Genomic DNA, 20553 nt, shown 5'->3' with positions numbered 1-20553 from the left:
CATGCCTGTCGACCGCACACAACTGTGTCTGCTGCAGTGCTCGAACGTGCGGACACCTTCATTCGAGGTGTTTGATTGATCACAATGAAACACCTCGCTGCTCAACTGTGCGTTTCTGTTGGTAGTGCTGACACACTCTTCCACTTGTTGCGGTACTGAAAGGTATGTGCCCGCTGTGTTCCTCACCGCCTACCCGACAACAATAAAGAGTAAGCAAGGACCATTTGGGCGGAATTGCTTTCACGTCACGAGGCTCAACGTGATAATTTTTGTCATCACAGACGATGAAACATGGGTTCATCACTTCGAACCGGAAACAAAACCGCAATCTATGGAGTGGTACGACACCACCCCTCCTCGGTAAAGCCATGGCGACGGTCATCTGAAGGTGTTATTTTCTTTGATGTCCTTCAGGCTAGGGGAAGAAGCTTCTTCAGTGTGTTAGTTGCCACAAAAATACAAATGAAATTCTCCTTCTCCTAGACAACACAGGGCCTCACCCAACTGTGTGCATCGAGAACGAACTCACAATATTTCATTGGACTGTTCTTCCTCATCCACGCTACAGCCAGGATCTTCCATCTTCCGACTTCCATTTATTTGGCCTAATGAAGGAAGCACTCCGCGGGAAGGAGTAAATGGATGATGGTGAGGTTACTGATACAGCTGGACGTTGGCCCCGACATGCTCCAGGAGAGTGATACCATTCGGGGATACAGACCCTCCCAGGAAAGTAGAGAAGGCCGAAGCATTGAACGGAGATTGTGTTGGAAAACAGGATTTTGTAGCCAAAAGAGTGGGGAATAATATGGTGTAATGGAAACCTGAAGAAATCCAACCTGCTTTCTGAAAAAAAAATGTGTTGCATTAGTTCATGAATGCCGCACGTGGTCCACCGGGGGTGGTAAGAACACTGAACACGAGCCACACTAATGGTCTCTGGTGGCCGTCCTGCTTATTGTAACGCTAATTATTTACATACCCGCTGATGGTGTGCACGTGTACGAAGTTACTGACTTCCGATTGCGTCTTCTGGGTGCTTCACAGTTGTTGTCAGGCTGTATGCTACAGTACATTACCGATGGCTTCTAACAAACTGATAGCAGGACAGAGAATTTAAAGGATATAATTTTCCGCTTATTGTTGTTAGAGACCTTATTCTGCTACAACAATGTCAACAATATGCCATTGTCAGGCATAAATACTGGAAATTTGTGATAAGGTCTTATGGGACCAAACTCCTAAGGTCATCGGTTCCTAAGCCTGCACACTGCTTAATGTAACTTAAACTAATTTACGGTATGGACAACACACACACCCATGCCCGAGGGAGGATTCGAAGCTCCGACGGGGTGAGCCGCACAGACCGTGAAAAGGCGCCTGAGACAACACGGCTACACCGCGCGGCTGCGTAAATATTCAGTATCGTGACACGGCACAGATACAAGTTATAAGTAACAGTTCAAATTCAAATGGCTCTTAGCACTATGGGACTTAACTTCAGAGGTCATCAGTCCCCTAGAACTTAGAACTACTTAAACCTAACTAACCTAAGGACATCACACACATCCATGCCCGAGGCACGATTCTAACCTGCGACCGTAGCGGTCACATGGTTCGAGACTGAAGCGCCTAGAACCGCTCGTCCACCCCGGCCGGCTATAAGTAACAGGATTCTTGTAATATGACATTTATCTTGCGTCCTAACGTGACTTCCAATGTTTATGCTTGACGATTGCTTAATGCTGACAGTACAGTAACAGAATAAAATATTCAACAGTTGTTAGTGTCCGTTGAATAAAATGGAAAATATCCTGTAAACAATTCATACGAACTGCGGAACCCTATTAGAAGTACAATTACACAAATTTTTTTAGGTATCACCAAACTCAAGAAACTGAAGACAATGCTGGGATACCTTTAGACGGCCACCTTTTTCTTTTTTTTGGCGAAGGTTTTCTTCTCTTAGCGCACCTCACGCAACTGCAACGAAAGCCTTTATTAAACAATTCGATCTGCGAGACAAAGCATTCGTGTCACCCAATCAGATGCATGGGCATGTCCACAGTAATATACTGACGGAAATAGCAGTACCAAACAGCAGTTGTGTGACATAAACGTAAGTTGGTAGGCGTGTTTCTACATCTAAATGATGATGTCTCTTCAGATTTCGCACCAGTCGTCTACGAGTGGCGCTAGTGGTGCCACTATGAGAATACAAATCAGGTTTGCTTTAAATACACGCTGTAACTGTCGTGAGCCTTAGTTACATTTGGGATTGGACGTGGTGAGTTGATGTCAGTCAAGATTGCCTTTAAGCCGACAAAGACGCCATTATGAACATGTTAGTGAGTTCGTATAATGGTTCCTTTTGCAATGTTGTAGAAGAAGTTGGCAGGAATGTAGCCAACGTATATGCATGCTAGCAACGGTGGTCACAAGAAGACAAAGTCGCAAGATGACCGGTCTTCAATCGGTTACATGGCGTTATCGAGAGGGAAGACCATCGTGTTCATTGTATGGCTCTGGCGCATTATAATGCATGTGCAGCAGCCATTTGAGCAGTAGTTGGCACCACAGTGACACAAAGAAATGTTACAAGTCGGTTATTTCAGGGACAGCTCCGAGCCAGGCGTCGTGCAGCGGAGATTCCGCTAACGCGAAACCACCACCATTCGCGACTTAGTGGTGTCAAGAGGGAATACACTGAAAGGCATGGTAGAAGTATGCTGTATGATGAAAGAAGGCTCTGCGTCGGGGCCAGTGATCGCCGTGTGTTGTTTAGGGGGGGACCAGTTGAGGGCCTGCAACTAACCCGTCTGTGTATTTTCCAACAAGATAACACTCGCCCAATACCGCTATTGTAGCCCAACATGCTCTACAGGTTATCGATATGTTGCCTTTGCCTGCTCGATCACCAGTTCTGTCTCCAATCGAGCACATATCGGACGTCATCGGACTACACTTTAGTGACATCCACGGACAGCATTAACTGTCCCTGTATTGACAGACCACGTGCAACAGGCATGATACTCCATCCCACAAACTGACAGCCGGCACTTGTACAACACTAAGCAAATACGTTTGCATGCTTGCATTCAACATTCTTTCGCTTATACAGGTTACTAATGTACCAGTATTTCACATTTGCAATAGCTTATCTCGCGCGCCGGCCGGAGTTTGGTGATACCTAAAAAACTTTGTGTAATTGTACTTCTAATAGGGTTCCGCAGTTCGTATGAATTGTTTACAGGATATTTTCCATTTTATTCAACGGACACTAACAACTGTTGAATATTTTATTCTGTTACTGTACTGTCAGCATTAAGCAATCGTCAAGCATAAACATTGGAAGTCACGTTAGGACGCAAGATAAATGTCATATTACAAGAATCCTGTTACTTATAGCCGGCCGGGGTGGACGAGCGGTTCTAGGCGCTTCAGTCTCGAACCGCGCGACCGCTATGGTCGCAGCTTCGAATCCTGCCTCGGGCATGGATGTGTGTGATGTCCTTAGGTTAGTTAGGTTTAAGTAGTTCTGAGTTCTAGGGGACTGATGACCTCAGATGTTAAGTCCCATAGTGCTCAGAGCAATTTGAACCATTTTTATCTCGCGCTTGCATTAACCTGTGGTCTTGCAATGGAAATCAGTTAATGATTATAAAGAATCCGCCTCGATTGTAAATAGAAACCGTATGTTGACCTAGGTTTCGGCGCGGGTAATCACGCCTTCTTCGGAACACACTAAAACTACAAACTGCCTAAAGAGGCATGGTCCAACATTAATACAGAACGCCCAAAAGGGCAAAAGACTAGCATAAAATGTAAAATAAACTGTACGTGTGTGCCATGTCAATAGCTGTACTTCGCTCAAACATCAGAAGCGTACTTCGTCACCCCAGCCAATGCTCGGTGGGCCACGGGCTCTCAGGTAAACTTAGTTAAATATGTTTCCTAGACAAATGAATTCCAGAAATTTCAATACTCTATATTAATTACTGTCTGGTGTTGCGATGTTTTTCCGTCAGTGTTTCACAAAACGCCAGTGAGGAAATCCTGAGTTGTGAGATTCGTCACTGTTAGATGTCATGAGAGGCATTTCACTTTTAGACCTGATTGAGACATTTAAACTACTGCTTGGTTGTCACTCGGTACTTTGATTTTGAGTCTGTTAGAACGACAGCCAACAGGCAGCTGGCCTGGTCCAACTTGGGCTAACAGCAGTTGCTTTCTTTGCACACACAATAAGCCAGTGCCCATTTTCCACCTGCCTACTGCTACGTACAGCACCTCAGTACCGGTACACTGCTAGGTCACCCCGGAGCACTGTGTGGTAATAAAAAACAACAAAGTATCCGTCTTAAAATCTGTCTGTCAGTGTTGCTTTTGCGTCAAAGTAATAACTGAAACCGAGCAAAAGCGCTACTGGTATTTTCAATAGTAATATGTTCATATGATCGTTTTACTTTTTTAGGGTTCCGTACTTCAGTCGCTATAAACGAAAACGTTATAAGATCACTCTCTTGTCCGTCTGTCTGCTCGACTGTTAAGAAATCTTTTTCTCAGGACGGGGTAGGTGTATCAAGTTCAAACTTATGTCACATGTGGTCTACGGTAGTTTGGAGGTATAAAAGACATAGGATTCTAAGTCAATGCAATAAAAATATACGGCCATTTATTTAACATAGTTTAATACTCACAAGTTAACTCATCAAAACCTGTAGCGTACTTCCCGTTGAGCCGGAATCATGAAATTTGGTAAGAAGCAAGGTTTCGCAGTACACGTAATGGAGAAAATCCGGAAATTCTTAATTGTAGTTACGTCACACGAAAAAATACTTTTTTGTTATTTGTTATCCGACTGTCTGCCTGTTCGTCTGTTGACACTCCTTTTTTTCAGGCACGATTTACTGTTGTAGTGGTCTTCAGTCCAGCGATTGATTTGTTGCAGCTCTCCATGCCACTCTATCCTGTGCAAGCCTCTTCACCTCAAACTAACTACTGAAACCTACATCCTTCTGAATCTGCTTAATGTATTCATCTCTTGGTCTCCCTCTACGATTTTTACCGTACACGCTTCCCTCCAATACTAAATTGGTGACCCCGTGATGCCTGAAAACATGTCCTACAAGCCGATCCCTTCTTCTAGTCAAGCTGCGCCACAAATTCCTCTTCTCCCCAACCGTATTCAGTACCTCCTCATTAATTACGTAATCTACCAATCCAATTTTCAGCATTCTTCTGTAGCACTACGTTTCGAAAGCTTCTATTCTTTACTTGTCTAAACTGTTTATCGTCCATGTTTCTCTTCCATACATAACTACACGCCATACAGATACTTTCAGAAAGGGCTTCCTGACGATTAAATCTATACTCGATGTTAACAAATTTCTCTTCGTCAAAAACGCTTTCCTTGCCATGGCCAGTCTACATTTTATATCCTCTCTACTTCGACCACCATGAGTTATTTTCCTTCCCAGAGAGAAAAACTCATTTGCTACGTTAAGTGTCTCATGTCCTAACCTAGTTCCCTCAGCATCACCTGATTTAATTCGACTAAATTCCATTATCCTCGTTTTGCCTTTGTTGATGCTCATCCGGGTAGATACATCAAATAGAAATTTGTCACGTACCAATGTCTATAGTCTCTCGTCAGGGTAAAAAATTTAAGCTTCTAAGTCAAGGCAATAAGAGATGATGTCATATATTGTGGTACTAGTAAACTCACACATCAAAACCTACTCAGTTCTTTCACTGTGTTGTCCGTCTAGCTGTCTACCCGACTGTTACAAATCCTTTTTCTCAGGGACGGGTAGATAAATCAAGCTGAATTTTATGTCACATACTGCGGTCCATGGTCCTTTTGTGGTGTAAAAATGGTAAGCTTCTAAGTCAGCGCAATCAAAAGATACGGCCATTTATATCAAGTATTTTGATTCTTGCAAAAACATCCGGAAATTGTAAATTTGTTAGTATATTAGCTGAAATGAAAAAAAATGTCATTTGTTATCAGACTGTCTGTGTGCCCCTCTATTAACACCTCTTTTCCCAGGAACGAGTAAACGTATCAACTTCAGATTTATACTGCCTAGTAAAGTATACGGTCCCTTGACGGCCCAAAAATTTCAAGCTTCTAAGTCAATGAAATAAAAAGATATGGTCGTTTATGTCACATATTCTGATAGTCGCAAATTCACTCATCAAAACCTATGTTGTACCTCCCCGTTGACCTGGAATCATGAAATTTGACAAGAAGCAAAGTTTCACGATATAAGTAAAGGAATAACTTCGAAAATTGTTAACTTGTAATTATATGCCACGAAAAAATATTTTTTGTCATTCGTTATCTGAGAGTCTGCTTGTCTGTCTGTGAAGAATCTTTTTCCTCAGGAATTGCTATAGAAAATACGAAATCACCCAAAAAATTTAAACTTAAAATTGAAACATTATCGAAAATATTGGAATTCTCCAGTCCAACATCATGCCTGTATCGACAGCGACAACAGGCAAAACTGGTCGAGATTTTCTATTCCCGTGAGGGATGAACTATCTATATAAATAATTAAGTTTGTCCGGAACCCTCAGAGAGCGAGTCGTATTTATATTTATAAATGAATTTTTTTTTAAAAAAACTGTGTGCTACCTCTTATAAAGTTCATGTGTTAAAACTGTTTTGAGATTAATCTTTCAAAATGTTTGTTGTCTTTTAAATGTTCAGGTGTTAAACTGCACAGTTACTCCAAAAATTGTCTGAAGGGGCCTTATGAGAGGCAATTTGCCATTTTAACTGTAATTCATCTATATTGTGGCTATGTGGTTTTAAATTTTACCCTGTGTGTGTTTTAGAGTACCTAATCTAAGCTGACTGAAGGGATCGAACGATGACTGGGTCACCTTATGCTGGTCACCTTATGTCAATGCCTGATTAATCACCAAACTGAACTAAACTCCGTCCGAACGCGCCTGGGAAGGCCCAATGGTACCTACCGACCGCCGTGTCATCCTCACGCCACAGGCGTCACTGGATGCGGATATGGAGGGGCTCACCGCTTTCCGGCCGTATATCAGTTTAGGAGACCGGAGCCGCTACTTCTTAATCAAATAGCTCCTTAGTTTGCTTCACAAGGGCTGAGTGCACCCCACTTGCCAACAGCACTCGTCAGACCAGATGGTCACCCATCCAAGTGCTAGCCCAGCTCGATAGCGCTTAACTTCGGTGATCTGACGGGAACCGTTGTTACCACTGCGGTAAGGCCGTTGGACGATTAATCTCTAGATATCCTTATTTCCGCTCCGTACATTAGAATTTAATACTGACAGTCTTATCATTTTAAAAAATTTATTAATATTGATTCTTTCACTTTTTACCTTACTGAAAGTTATATGTATCAAACTTTAAAATATTTTTTTAAAAGTTAATGTTATTTAAATGCCATTAAGTGGATAAATGTTGTTACCTCTTATTTTGGTTTTAGCTCTGTTGTACTGTTGCGCCGGCCGGAGTGGCCGTGCGGTTCTAGGCGGTACAGTCTGGAGTCGAGCGGCCGCTACGGTCGCAGGTTCGAATCCTGCGTCGGGCATGGATGTGTGTGATGTCCTTAGGTTAGTTAGGTTTAATTAGTTCTAAGTTCTAGGCGACTGATGACCTCAGAAGTTAAGTCGCATAGTGCTCAGAGCCATTTTTTTGCACTTTTGTATCCGCCTGGTAGTCGATTCCTCCGTACACCAGGCAGGCGGTGCGGGTAGCCGCCCCACCAGGGCCTCGCATAAACACCGAGATAATTTCCTCGTGTGGCCTGGGCTATTTACAACGGAGTTACACGTTGCCTTCACAGTGTCCGAGGGCGCCAACCTCACCGACAGGCAGCGTGTCTGTCGCAGCAGAGATCGCAGTCGGCAGGGCACTGTTTTGCCACGTACTCTTGGAGCGCCAACCGGATATCCATCTGCTCCGACTATTTAGACCATCGTCGTACCGTGCGAAGTCAATCACGCCCTAGTCCTCAAGTCGGCAGTCAGAGCAGTTCCTTACGGCGGATCAGCCGTTCATTTCCGGCGCTACAAGTTGGCAGTACCAGGAGTTTCATCTTAGCGCTCCAACACCGACAGACCTGGCCAAGTTCTTCCTGGTCTGCAGCAGCAATACCTCAGCCATCACACACCGGCATCACCGGCCCAGTAACGCTCCAGGCCTTCACGCCGCCAGCTTCCACGACTCTTAGGCTTCGTCGTTTATGTGCATCACAGATAACGTCACAGGTGAGGTACAGGGTGTTCCACACAAAACCGGTGGGTCACACGCTCGATACTCAGGTAACAATGAACTAACTAAAAGAGAATAGATAATAGTAACGTTAAAAATGTAGTTATCTGTTTATAAGAGATGCTGGAAGTGGTGGCCATAAGCATCCAGAATTGATGACTTCCTGTGGTGACGTTATCATCAACATTCTGTAATTCTGAAGGCGTGATACTGTTAGTTTCTCTAGTAAAGTTCCGTTTAAGATCATCTGTTGTACTAGGACAACATACACTTTGCTTTTCAGTGTGCCCCATAAATAAAAATCGCACGATGTTAAGCCCGGTTGTCTTGGGGCCAAAGGCCTCTACTAAAAAGACGTCTTCAGGGAACACGTTGGTGATGTGGGCCATATTTTGGATGGATGTGAGAGCGGTTGCTTCATCTTGTTGGAATGCTACATACAGATTCTCTGCATCCGTTAACTGTGCATAGAAAGAGTCAAAGATCTCTAGATACCTGGCATTGTTTAAGGTGTAATTGAAAAAATATGGAGACAATAATGCTCATACCGGACAATGCACACCAAACACCTATCTTCTCTGAGTAGAGAGAGTCTACATGCAGAATATGGGGATTGTGCTGCTATCAGTATCTGCAATTCTGGGAATTTACATAACCTGACAAATGAAACCAAGCGTCATTTGACATGAAGTAAAGCAAGAGGTTAGAGTAGCAGTAGCTGACGTTAACAGCCAGCTAGAATAATGAGCTCTTTCTTTCTGAACCTTAAATTTCGACTCCTGCACCACACTCACATGACAGGTTTTTAATTTCATATCTTTTAGTACACGATGACACGAGGTACGAGTTACACCAACCTGCTGCGGAAACCTCCTTACCGACTTGCGGCGACTTCTTATAAAATCCATGCAAATTCTGTCCATAGTTTCAGGGGTCCTGGCTCTCGGTCGTTATTTCTATGCACATTCTGAACGGATCCTACAGCCTTCCACTTCTTGTAAGATCTTGGATACTGTTGGTCGTGGGGAGTTTCCTATCAGGATACATTCCTTTATGTGACAATATCAATTCACTGTTCTAATGCAAACTGTCCCATTTCTGTAATAACTCAACAATACGAGCTTCTCACAACAATTGACGAATGAAAACAGAACTGAACTCAACTTTCCGATAAAATGCAGTGTAACCAACATTCGAGACAGTGTTGTTGCCACTTCACAAGGAATTCGACTAGAAATGATTAACCTGTTCTTGGTGCTTACCGGTTTTATGTGGAACACCCATTATTGCTATTGTATCAAGTGCGTGTATATTCATCCAAGGACAATATAAGTGAGTTTCGTGTTCTAAATAAAGTTATTCTTTTAAAGTGTCTTCGATCACTCCACAGGACGAGCATGCTTTAAGCACCTTATCACTCCCAGATCCACGCTACCTGCCGTTTCAACACAATTTAACTAAAAGAAGAGATCGATTGACGTGACGTGTCCGAAGGTAACAACAACTTCTCGATTTGATAAAGGAGCAAACTGTGAGGGGTAATAATTGTCGAGGGAGTCCAAGGCTTGTATTCAATAAGTAGGTTCAAGTGAGATGTAGATTGCAGCGGTTATTTCAAAACGAAAAAGCTTGCACAGGGTAGACTAGCATGGAGAGCTGCATCAAGCCAGTCTTCGTACGGAAGACTACAGCAATGAACTAGACAGTCACAACTTTTGATTTACCATAGTTTTTAAAGTAGATGTTTATGTTTATGTTTATGTTTATATAAAATTGGAATGTAGGACTAACTATCTACGCAGAAATATGGCAGCTTCTGATATTATCTAATATCTCTATTTTTCCTATGCTTATTTCATCAGCATTTCCGCCAGTCAGTTGCAACCTGATGATGGCCTAAGCCGAATATACAAAAAATGTCACTGTAGAACGTAAGAAAGTGACTTTTTCATTTTGTGATAATTATCATGTTCCTTCAAGTATCGGTAGCAAATTCAATTCACGTTATACTTCTGTGATTTCAGTGAATATATTTAGAGGAATAATTTAAGTAGACACACTTTAAATTTTATGTCTGTAAACGAATACGACTCACATTGTAAATTCCGTAGATAAACGGGTTGTAGCAGCTGTTGCTCATGGCCAACCAGTCGCAACAAAACCAAATGATGTTGATGTAGTGATATCTGAAAAATAAGAAATTGTGGATTATCACGACAGTAGAAACTGCAAGTTAAAAAAAGAGTGTTTTACAACAAGTAAACCTACAAACATTTTTAGCTTTTATAGAATCTCTTAATCCAAATGACATAGTAATAGAAATAATAGCTGGATAGTAACGAAAATATTCGCTATTTAAGTGAAATAATGCAGATAATGCCTGTGCAAGAAATCGAAGATGATGATAAACATGCATGAAACAATGACTGATGCTGTTGTAATAAATGAAATAGTGTTTCAAGGTCATATAAGGGTATATACTTAATATCTGTAATAATGATATTAATTGGAATTTGGTAACTCATATACACAAAGATATTATAATATCAAAACCAGTATAACAGTAAACCGATAAAGTAAAATAAGGATAAAAATAAAGAAAACCCACTGAGGATGCTGTAACAATGCTGGATATGTTTGGGTCTATACGGGAAAACAGTGTTTTGGGCAACAGGAGGTTCTTACATCCAGTAATCAATACCACTATATTACATATTGCACGTAATACTGAAAGAAAAATATGATTCACAAAGTGTACTTCGGTACTTCTGTTTCAAACAATTTGTGTTTTATTTTCGAAAAAACTAAGACAAAAGTGACGGCCTTGTGGGTTAACGATTTGGTCTAAATTAAAACTACTCAGGGCATTATAATTTTGAAACAAGTATTATATGTCATTTATTTGGTACATCCAACTGGGTGCATTTGGAAATATTTGTGGCATCGTTCACAACGCACTGTAAAGTAAGACTAGACGGTAAGCAGGGTATATTTTTATACCATAATGAATCCCCCAACTCTTCTTCTTGCGAGCGAATGCAGTGTGGCTATAAAACGGATTGCCGGCCGGGGTGACCGAGCAGTTCTAGGCGCTACAGTCTGGAACCGTGCGACAGCTACGGTCGCAGGTTCGAATCCTGTGTGTGATGTCCTTAGGTTAGTTAGGTTTAAGTAGTTCTGATGACCACAGATGTTAAGTCCCATAGTGCTCAGAGCCACTTTCACCCCTCAGCCGCGTAGACTTGAGCAAGGCATTGCGTTGCGACGGAGAAGGAGAAGTTCGTTTGCATTTTTGTGGCGACGAACGCACTGAAGTCGTTTCTTCAACTTCCTGAAGGTACAAGAGGGAGAACACCATACAGACCGTGCCATGACTTTACCGGTTGAGCATGCTGTTTTGTGTTTTTTCTTCGGAGGAGATTGCCGTTTTGTTTCCGGTTCGAAGTGATGGACCCACTTTTCATCGCCGTGACGATGTTCGACGAAAAATTCTCACGATCAGCCTTGTACCGCGGAAATAATTCCGCCCATTTGGTCCTTCGTTGCTCTATATGGTCTGCTGCTAGGCGACGAGAAATCCAGTTGGTACACACCTTTGAGTACCGCAACTCGTGGACGTGTGTACCAGCGTCACTGACAGAGACGTCCACTAATCGTGCAACGAGGTGTCTGAGTGTGATCCGTCAGTCACCTCAAATGAGAGTGTCCACACGTTCCAACATTGCATGCGGGAGATCGTACAGGTTTGCGTGACCTTGTTGTGATGATGACAGGTGCCTCACCCAACGACTCACCGTGTTTTGTTCACGGCAAGGTCCCCATAGACATTCTCAAAGCGCTTATCTATCTGCGATGCTATGGTTTTGCATCGAAAGAAACTCAGTGACAGCTCTCTGCTTGGAACCCACCTCTGCCACAGACGTCATTTTTAAGGCTACGTGTTGCGCCGCCACCTATCGGAACTTCGTAAAACGACAGAGGCTGGAGTGGGAATATTCCACGATGTTCTACAACAAATTCAGCATTTTTTTCAAACGAAATTGACTAAGAAAAAATATATGGTGCATTACTTATTGAACTCATCTCCTACTTATGTATGAACTATAGACATGCAAAATACTGTGCTGACTTTTACGTATTCCTGAAGAGCCACTTTTGTTTATTTAGTGGTTAATTTTCAGATATGTGCATAAGATACGTGCATAATGACAATAGTAATATTTTGAAGAAGCCACCCTGTATTAACTGTCATCAAATTTTACGAATAAACCTAGAGTTTGTGTTGTTTCTTCTTCTTCTTTCGTTTCACCCTCTTTGGGGTACGCTGGATCAATCATTTCTTTGTGCGTTGTGCGTTGTTCTTTTCTTAGGGCCAAGTATTTCTTCATGCTTTCTGATCTTCTTCTCCTCTCTTCTTCCGAGATGAAGGATTTGGACTTTTGTGTGGATTTGTCTTGGAACCTTATGCTTTCATCTTTAGTAATTAATTTAGCAGTTCGATCAATAAGTGAATTTTCTGAAATATTTAATTCCAGTAGGTCTTTCTCAGTTTCTTTAAACCAGTTGGGCTTCGTTTTTCGGTTACGGAGTCAAAGATTTGTTTAGTTAATCTGTTGGAATTCAATCTGAGAAGATGACCATAAAAATTTATTCTCCTTTTTCGCATAGAATCTGAAAGTTTTTCAATTTTCTTGTAGAGAGTTTCATTTTTGATGTATATAATCTTATTGTCTTGAAATTTTGGCCCAATGATTTTTCTTAAAATTTTTCTTTCCTTTACCCAAGTTTCTCCATTTGGCCTTTGAAATTCACATTAAGTGTTTCTGCTGCATACAGTGCTTCTGGCTTAATCACTGTCTTGTAATGTGTAATTTTGGACCCCCATGAAAGGGATTTTTTGTTGTATGTATTTTTTGTTAGTTGGAAGGCCAATTCAAGTTTATTTTTTCTGGATTCCATTGGTTTGCTTTCCCCAGCATTCCAACTAATTCATTCTCCAAGATATTTGAATTCTTTTACCATTTCAATCTTCTGTTCTTGAAGTTTGAGGTATTTACATGAGTGCTTGGTGTTTGTCAATATCTTAGTTTTTTCAGAGGAGATGTGAAGACCAATTTTAGCTGCTTGTTTCTTTAGTTCAAGGATTTGCTCCCGTGCTTCTTCCATTGTTTCAGCAAACAGGGCCATATCATCTGCAAAAGAAATGCAATTTACTTTAAGGTTCTTCTTTTTGCAACCCAGTCTTATACCACTCTTAATATTTGTGTTCCATTCTCTGACTACTTCCTCAAGCGCACAATTGTACAGCAACGGTGAGAGCCCATCGCCCTGTCGCATTCCCGTTTTTATTTCAAAGGGTTCCGATAGTTCGACCATAAATTTAACTTTCGAAAATGTATTTGTAAGGGTCGCTTTTATAATATTAGTTGTTTTCTTATCCAAACCCATTTCTTCCAGGACTGATAACAGAGATTCTCTATCAATCGAATCATAGACTTTTTTGAAATCAATGAATAAAGTCGTATGTCATTGTATATGGAATAAAACAACCACCTAAATGCGACACATACTACAGAAAATTTATATAGAATGTTCTGTTTTAAGCCTAAATTATTAGTGTACATGATTACGATAAGTGTCCTAATTGTTCATGTCTTCCTTACTTCTGGCAGAGAGGGTTGACGAGAGATATGGTAGGTAGCAAGGTAATCACGTGCCACCACCAGCACCAGCATGAAATGCAATGCTGGTAATAAAATATGCGAAATGTTTCTTTATTTAGAGCAATTATCGGTTTAAAGTCGATTTACAGAGGCAATCAGCTTTGAAAATTTAATGAGAATTAAAGCCCCGGAACACTCAAGAACAAGATTTCTCTGAACGGTACTTGTGCACGGCTAAAAAATTGAGGAAAGTTCGAATGATATTTCCACAATCTCTGTCAGGGTACTTTTATTAACATGACGAGTTTAGAGGTTGTAAGTAGGCTGTTTAGGTTTTCTTATTGGTAACGCCACGTAGCGCTCTGTATGAAAATCACTGGCTGTGCTGTGTGCAGTCTGTGGCTGGTTTGCATTGATGTTGGCTATTGTAGTGTTGGGCAGTTGGCTGTTAACAGCGCATAGCGTTGCGCAGTTGGAGGTGAGCCGCCAGCAGTGGTGGATGTGGGGAGAGAGATGGCGGAGTTTTGAAATTTGTAAGACTGGATGTCATGAACTGCTATGTATATTATGATTTTTCAACACTATTAAGGTAAATACATTGTTCTCTATCAAAATCTTTCATTTGCTAACTATGCCTATGCCTTCAGTAGTTTGAATCTTTTATTTAGCTGGCAGTAGTGGCGCTCGCTGTATTGCAGTAGTTCGAGTAACGAAGATTTTTGTGAGGTAAGTGATTTGTGAAAGGTATAGGTTAATGTTAGTCAGAGCCATTCTTTGTAGCGATTACTGAACGTCAGATTGCGTTGCGCTAAAAGTATTGTGTGTCACTTTAGTTGTTTGAGTATGTTCAGTTTTGCTCAGCTGTATGAAAAGCAAATAATGTAAGAGGTTTATCAGCACAGTGATTCATAAATTTTTCTAAGGGGACGTTTCATATGGCGACCCTGCCAGGATTCGAACTGGAATCTTCTGATTTTTTCTTGTAGTTTGTGTAATTAGTGTAGCTTTTGTTTATTGGTAGTGTGTAATTGTAGAGAGAATCTCCTTTGTAGTTGCAGTCTTTCATTGTTGTACAGTAAAGCAGTTGTGGTATGCATGTAGGTTTGCACCAAGTATTTCGCAGCTGCGCTTGCGATTAACTAGATATTATTTTCAGTACTATGTTAATGTGTTTTCTTATTTCTGCTCTTCAAATTGTGCTTTTCTGTTTTATCGTGTGAAATATTGTGACAATAATGGCATGTGAAAAACGTAATACTAGGCTCCAAAGTAAACTGAGAAATGACAGTGAAGACGTAAGCAGTGTGTTAGTGCCACCGTGTAATGAATTAACTAATGTTCAACATAGTAATTTGGTAATTGTGCATAGGGAAATGGAGTGGGCTGCAAATAATGGTGTAGGCAGTGAAACAATTAGTGAACAGGGAAGCATTATCGATCGATCGGTCGGCAACAGCTCGCCCCAGGAATCCGAAATGACAGGACACAATCTTGCAAATACTGTAGATACAGGTTTTGGGTCCTCACAGTTTTCTCAAATAAGTCAAGACACATTTTCTGCTTGTCAAAATGTGAATGTTGCCGGTGCAACTTCACTGCCGAAAAGCACTGAGGAACATGTTTCAGACACCAGTGCATTGTTATTACAGTTAATGCAACAAATGGGACAAAGGCTACAAAAGTTAGACACAAAGCTTGAACAAAATCAGAAACAAATGGGACAAAATCTTCAAAAGTTAGACACAATGGAAGAAAATCTTCAAAAGTTAGACACAATGGAACAACACCAGAGACAAACACAGCAACAGTTAGACGCAATGGAACAAACGTTTCAAAAGTTAGACTCAGTGGAACATAAGCTTGAACAAACACATGAAGATTTGACTACTGAGTTACATAACATTGAATCGAAATATCAAAAAGTCTGTAATGACGTAAGAACACAAATTTGTGAGCATTTTCAACCTATTTTTTCGCGGCATGAAAATGCATTACAGAATCACGAAGCAGCCATAAAAGAACTGCAAACTATTGTTCATGAAAATCATGAGACCTTGCAAGCTAAAATTGACTCAGATGCGTCTACCGATTCGGTTACGCAACTTGCAAAAAACTCAGGAAAACTTAAAGGACACAGTAGATACTCTGAAAATTGGTTCAGAAAGACACATGGAGGAAATTAGTTCATTATCAGAGAAAATAGTTGAACTTTCGGATCAGCTAAAAAATTTATCTACGAAGGTAGATGATAATCTGAATGACACAAAACCGGTAGTCTTTAATGACACAGAAGAGTGCGAACAAATTAGGAAATTCAAACAAAATCAGAATCAGCTTAATACGCAACACCAAAGAGAAATCCGGGAAGTACAAGATCAGCTGACACAGGTAATACAAGAATTACGTATTTCAGAGGACACTCGCGCCCCAATATGGGAAGAGGGACATAGAAATAGGGAACAGCCACAAAATAATAACACAGCGCATTTCGGAAATTATGAAAAAAATTGGCAAGGTGCACCGAATTTTGAAATGGAACCGCCGAAACGATGTAACAATGACCGATATTCGACTCGCCGACATGATGATTTTGACTATAAGCTGTTCATTACTACACGTAAATTTAAAACATTTAAGAATTCTGGCAACGACATTCATCCACAAGCGTGGCTCCATCAATTCTCTCATTGTTTTCCTCCCAACTGGTCATTAGAGCACAGATTAGAATTTATGTGTGGCTATTTAGAGAATGAACCAGCTGTAAGAATGCGATCGGTCATTCTCGATTGTCACAGTGAAGGAGAATTTTACCATATCTTCCTCTCAGCATATTGGTCTCAAACTACACACGACCGAGTAAAACATAGCATCATAATGATGAAACATTTCGAACAATGTGAATTTTCCAGTCTTGTGAAATATTTTGAAGACATGTTGCACAAGAATCAGTACCTGTCGAACCCATACAGCCCCTCAGAACTCATCCGCATTTGCTTAATCAAATTACCTGAACATTTACGACATATTATTTTGGCAGTACGTTGCAAAGACGACATTGAAGCTTTTCAGGGACTCTTACAAGAATTAGAAATTGACACTGACAATCGCGGAACGCGAAAACAGGAACACAATTACAGGTCACATCCGTCGCAATTCCGTGATGAAAGAAATAACAACTGGACATGACAAGGCTATTCTCACAACACAAATCGTGACCAAAACAGACACCACCCGTATGACAACCGTTGGCAGAGTAGTAATAATTACAGGGAAAGATCACCTCTTTGCGGCAGTGACTATCACAGAGACAATCAGAGAGACAGATAATATGGGAACCAAAATAATTATTATCAAGGGAGACAGAATAACTTTAGACCCAACAGTCCAGCGCGCAGTTACGATTCAGGGAGAAGTTCTCCACCACGTTACCGACAAGAAAGAAACTATGGAATCTACCGACATGACGACAGACGATATGATCGTAACGACAGAACTGAATTGCATCAGAACTGGCGGGAGTCAAACAGAGCAGGGCCCTCTCAACAAGGTGAATTTGTAGAAGTTAGGACTCCTAATCCCAATAACGACGCACGCCAACAAAGAGATAGACAATGACTCGCACCGCAGGCAGCCACGTGCGCCGGCTGGCTCAGAGAAAAATAACATAGACGCCAACCTTGAGAAAAATTCCAGTGTTCTTTACCAACGTATACTGCATGATAATTGCGTTCAAGGTGAAACTCTGAGTACTATGAAGAGTAAAGGATTGCACCACATTTCACATGTAAAACCGTTTATCGAGAGATAATCTGTTTTTTTAACTTAGCCTTTGCTATAAAATTTTTCACTTTACATTACTAGTATGCTTTGTCAGACTTAGAATCTGTTAACATGCAACAATGTTTGAAGTTAAATATCCAATCAAGAACTAAGATAACTTATTTAAACAGAAATTGCGAATGCCTTGTTATAGTGAACAGACGTCACAGTGTTATTGTGTGTGTACATTCTTGCTTGTTAGTTGCACGATTATGTAACGACTATAAGGCTTACATAGTTAGAACATATACTGGTACTGCTAACGAGATTTTAATGTAACATTTTGGTTTACTTGAAAATGCATTGTGGATTTAAAGTACTTTCAGTGAGATACCAGATGACACAGTGGTTAGTTTATGTGACAGCTATACGATTTTATCATGACGCTACTAATGAGTGACAATTTACAATGTTGCTTTTGCAGTGTTTCTGTTTTATATCTGCACAGTTTTTCTGTATTATTCTGGAAAGTAAAACATGTTTTAGTAGTAACTTTTGTGGTATAACTACAATGAGACTGCCTTTTCAGTAGCACAACAATACGTTACAGTGTAGTACTTCCTTGATCACGGTACTGTGCGTAATAACTAAGATATCTATACGCAAAGCATTTCACTTTTGTTTATCATGAGTTAAGTACATTGGCTTCTGCAGAACTTAGCTTTCGGAGGACAATAACTACGACACTTCCACAGAGATTATCTTACAACAAGACGCACAGTTTAGTGCTACAGTACACGTATTTGAGTGATTAATTTTATACTTAAAACATTTATTTTTAAAGATTTTTGAATTACAAAGAAAGTTCTCTGTGATACATTTCATTCCATTGTTGTAATCTGTAACACCTGAGGGTATAATTACATGAATCGTCAGGGGGGTACACGCCTACTTTGTGTACCATGTGTTTGGAAAGCACAAGGAGCCCTAGCTAATATGGTATTTGCTTATACAACGTTACACTTCGGTACCATATTCCTCTAACACACAAATTACACAGCTATCTGATCATTTAACTGAGAGATAAATTTTTTTTTACCACATCAGTGACACATGTTTACACAATTTCACAGTTGGATTACTTCACATTTATGAAACTGTATTTTGTCTGTACTGTGTGAACTGTTCATATTTTTTCGGAACCATACTATGAGAGCTTTGAATGATGTATTTGGTATGAGATCATGATTTTTAAAGTACGTTTGATGTAGATGAAATTATTGAAATGAGAAAGAATTTTCTTTAGGTTTTGAAATTATTGCAGAAAGCTACGACGTTTTTGAGATTTGACTAAGGTGTTACGATGTTATTATTACGATGACAATGTGTATTATGCTGTTGAGGTATGTTTATGACTAATAAACCGATGCTATATAAGTTATTTGATTATGCTACGTATCTGTTATGATGAAATATTGAAGAAGTGTCGACGAATATGTATATGTGTAATAAGGTAAGGAATAATGAGTAGTGGTTAGGGACTCTGACTTGTGAAAAAGGATGTTGGAAACCGAGAATTGTACTTTAAGTGTTATGAAATGTGTGTAAATGCATGAATGTATCACAATGCCGGCAAAAATTTTTTGGACACTGTTATATTTACAGGATTTTGTTTCTACACATTTGTAAAGCAAATTCTCGAATTGTGAAATTTTTATATGAGACTGCCACTGTAGCAGAAACTGCTGTCGTAAATATTTCAGTAAGAAAGGTAAGTGACCTTGACCTATTGCGTTTTGGGCGCCCAGCTGAGAGGTAGTCGTCTGACAAAAGAAAGCCATTAGGTGAAGAAAAAAAGAGGCCATTATCCTCGCCATTGACATTCCTTTAGAGAAAGCATCGCAAATACGACACGCTCATTACTTGGAAAGATACTTACATCTGCACACCTGATTATGACAAGCGTCTTTCTACGAGAGTTGAGACAATTTCTAATAACTTGTGAAATGTCAAATGACTATTGAATGATATTTTTATGCTTTGCTTTTCATAGTTGCTTATTTCATTTGATATCTAGTTTCCAGCTGTGTTGCAGCATTGGTTTTATAAAATAAAATAAAATGCATTTGCTAATGTGAATACTTTCTATCAACAGATCTATTAAATAATAATTTTGTGATCCACATTCTTCAAAAAAGGAGCACTTGGAAAGGAAAGAACAATAAGAAGGGTCTAGTAACAGTAACTGCACACATAATTTTCTTTTCAAGTACATGGTAATACTTTTTTTTACAATAAGTTGTTGTGGTGTACCACTTTAGTTACATAGACACTAAGATGTGACATAGGTATTAGACATGGCCATCTTCACTGTAATATTTTTTCTGCTTGAGCTTTGTCATGTTTAGATATAAGTTATTGCTTTTGCTGCTGCTCTTTGCCAGGCATAATGTTACTGAATTTGACTTTGTATTACTCTGTTAAGCCAGTTTTACTATTGATTTATTTTTATTGTTTGCTGCACATTGCCTTATATTAGTTGTAATATCGCAATTGCTTTGCTAATTTATGCTGCTTGCTTTGCCAATTTGCATTTTTTATCATTGCTGTTTGTGTTAATTGTTTTGCGCTGCTGCATTACATCGTCCCTTAGTTTAGCATCTGAGCTCAGTAGATTTAAGTTAGCTTAAGTTGGGTTAGGCTATATAAGAGAACGAGTTGTGATGAATGGAAAGAAATGCATTGAGAAGCTATAAGAAACTGGTTTGGCCAAAAAAGTATTTAAAAGAGGACATGAAAAAAAAATAGGCTTTAGGGACAACAAGTTTAGGTAGGATTTTCTTGGAAATAAATGATGAGGTAATATAA

The 20553-nt window shown here is 40.1% G+C and overlaps 1 protein-coding gene and 1 pseudogene across 1 annotated transcript in view; both read right to left on the bottom strand.

Annotated features, from left to right (window-relative positions):
- LOC126101356 (tachykinin-like peptides receptor 99D) overlaps positions 1–20553 on the bottom strand; it is a 474069-nt gene that overhangs the window by 56989 nt on the left and 396527 nt on the right. Inside the window, exon 5 of the mRNA XM_049912024.1 lies at positions 10359–10449. Within this exon, the coding sequence (XP_049767981.1) occupies positions 10359–10449 (91 nt within the window). The remainder of the gene's footprint in view (positions 1–10358; positions 10450–20553) is intronic.
- Positions 7145–7262, bottom strand: LOC126102506 (5S ribosomal RNA; annotated as a pseudogene).

This window comes from Schistocerca cancellata, chromosome 9, assembly GCF_023864275.1.
Source record: "Schistocerca cancellata isolate TAMUIC-IGC-003103 chromosome 9, iqSchCanc2.1, whole genome shotgun sequence".
Classification (NCBI taxonomy): Eukaryota; Metazoa; Arthropoda; class Insecta; order Orthoptera; family Acrididae; genus Schistocerca; species Schistocerca cancellata.
This window is presented reverse-complemented; position numbering and strand designations above follow the sequence as displayed.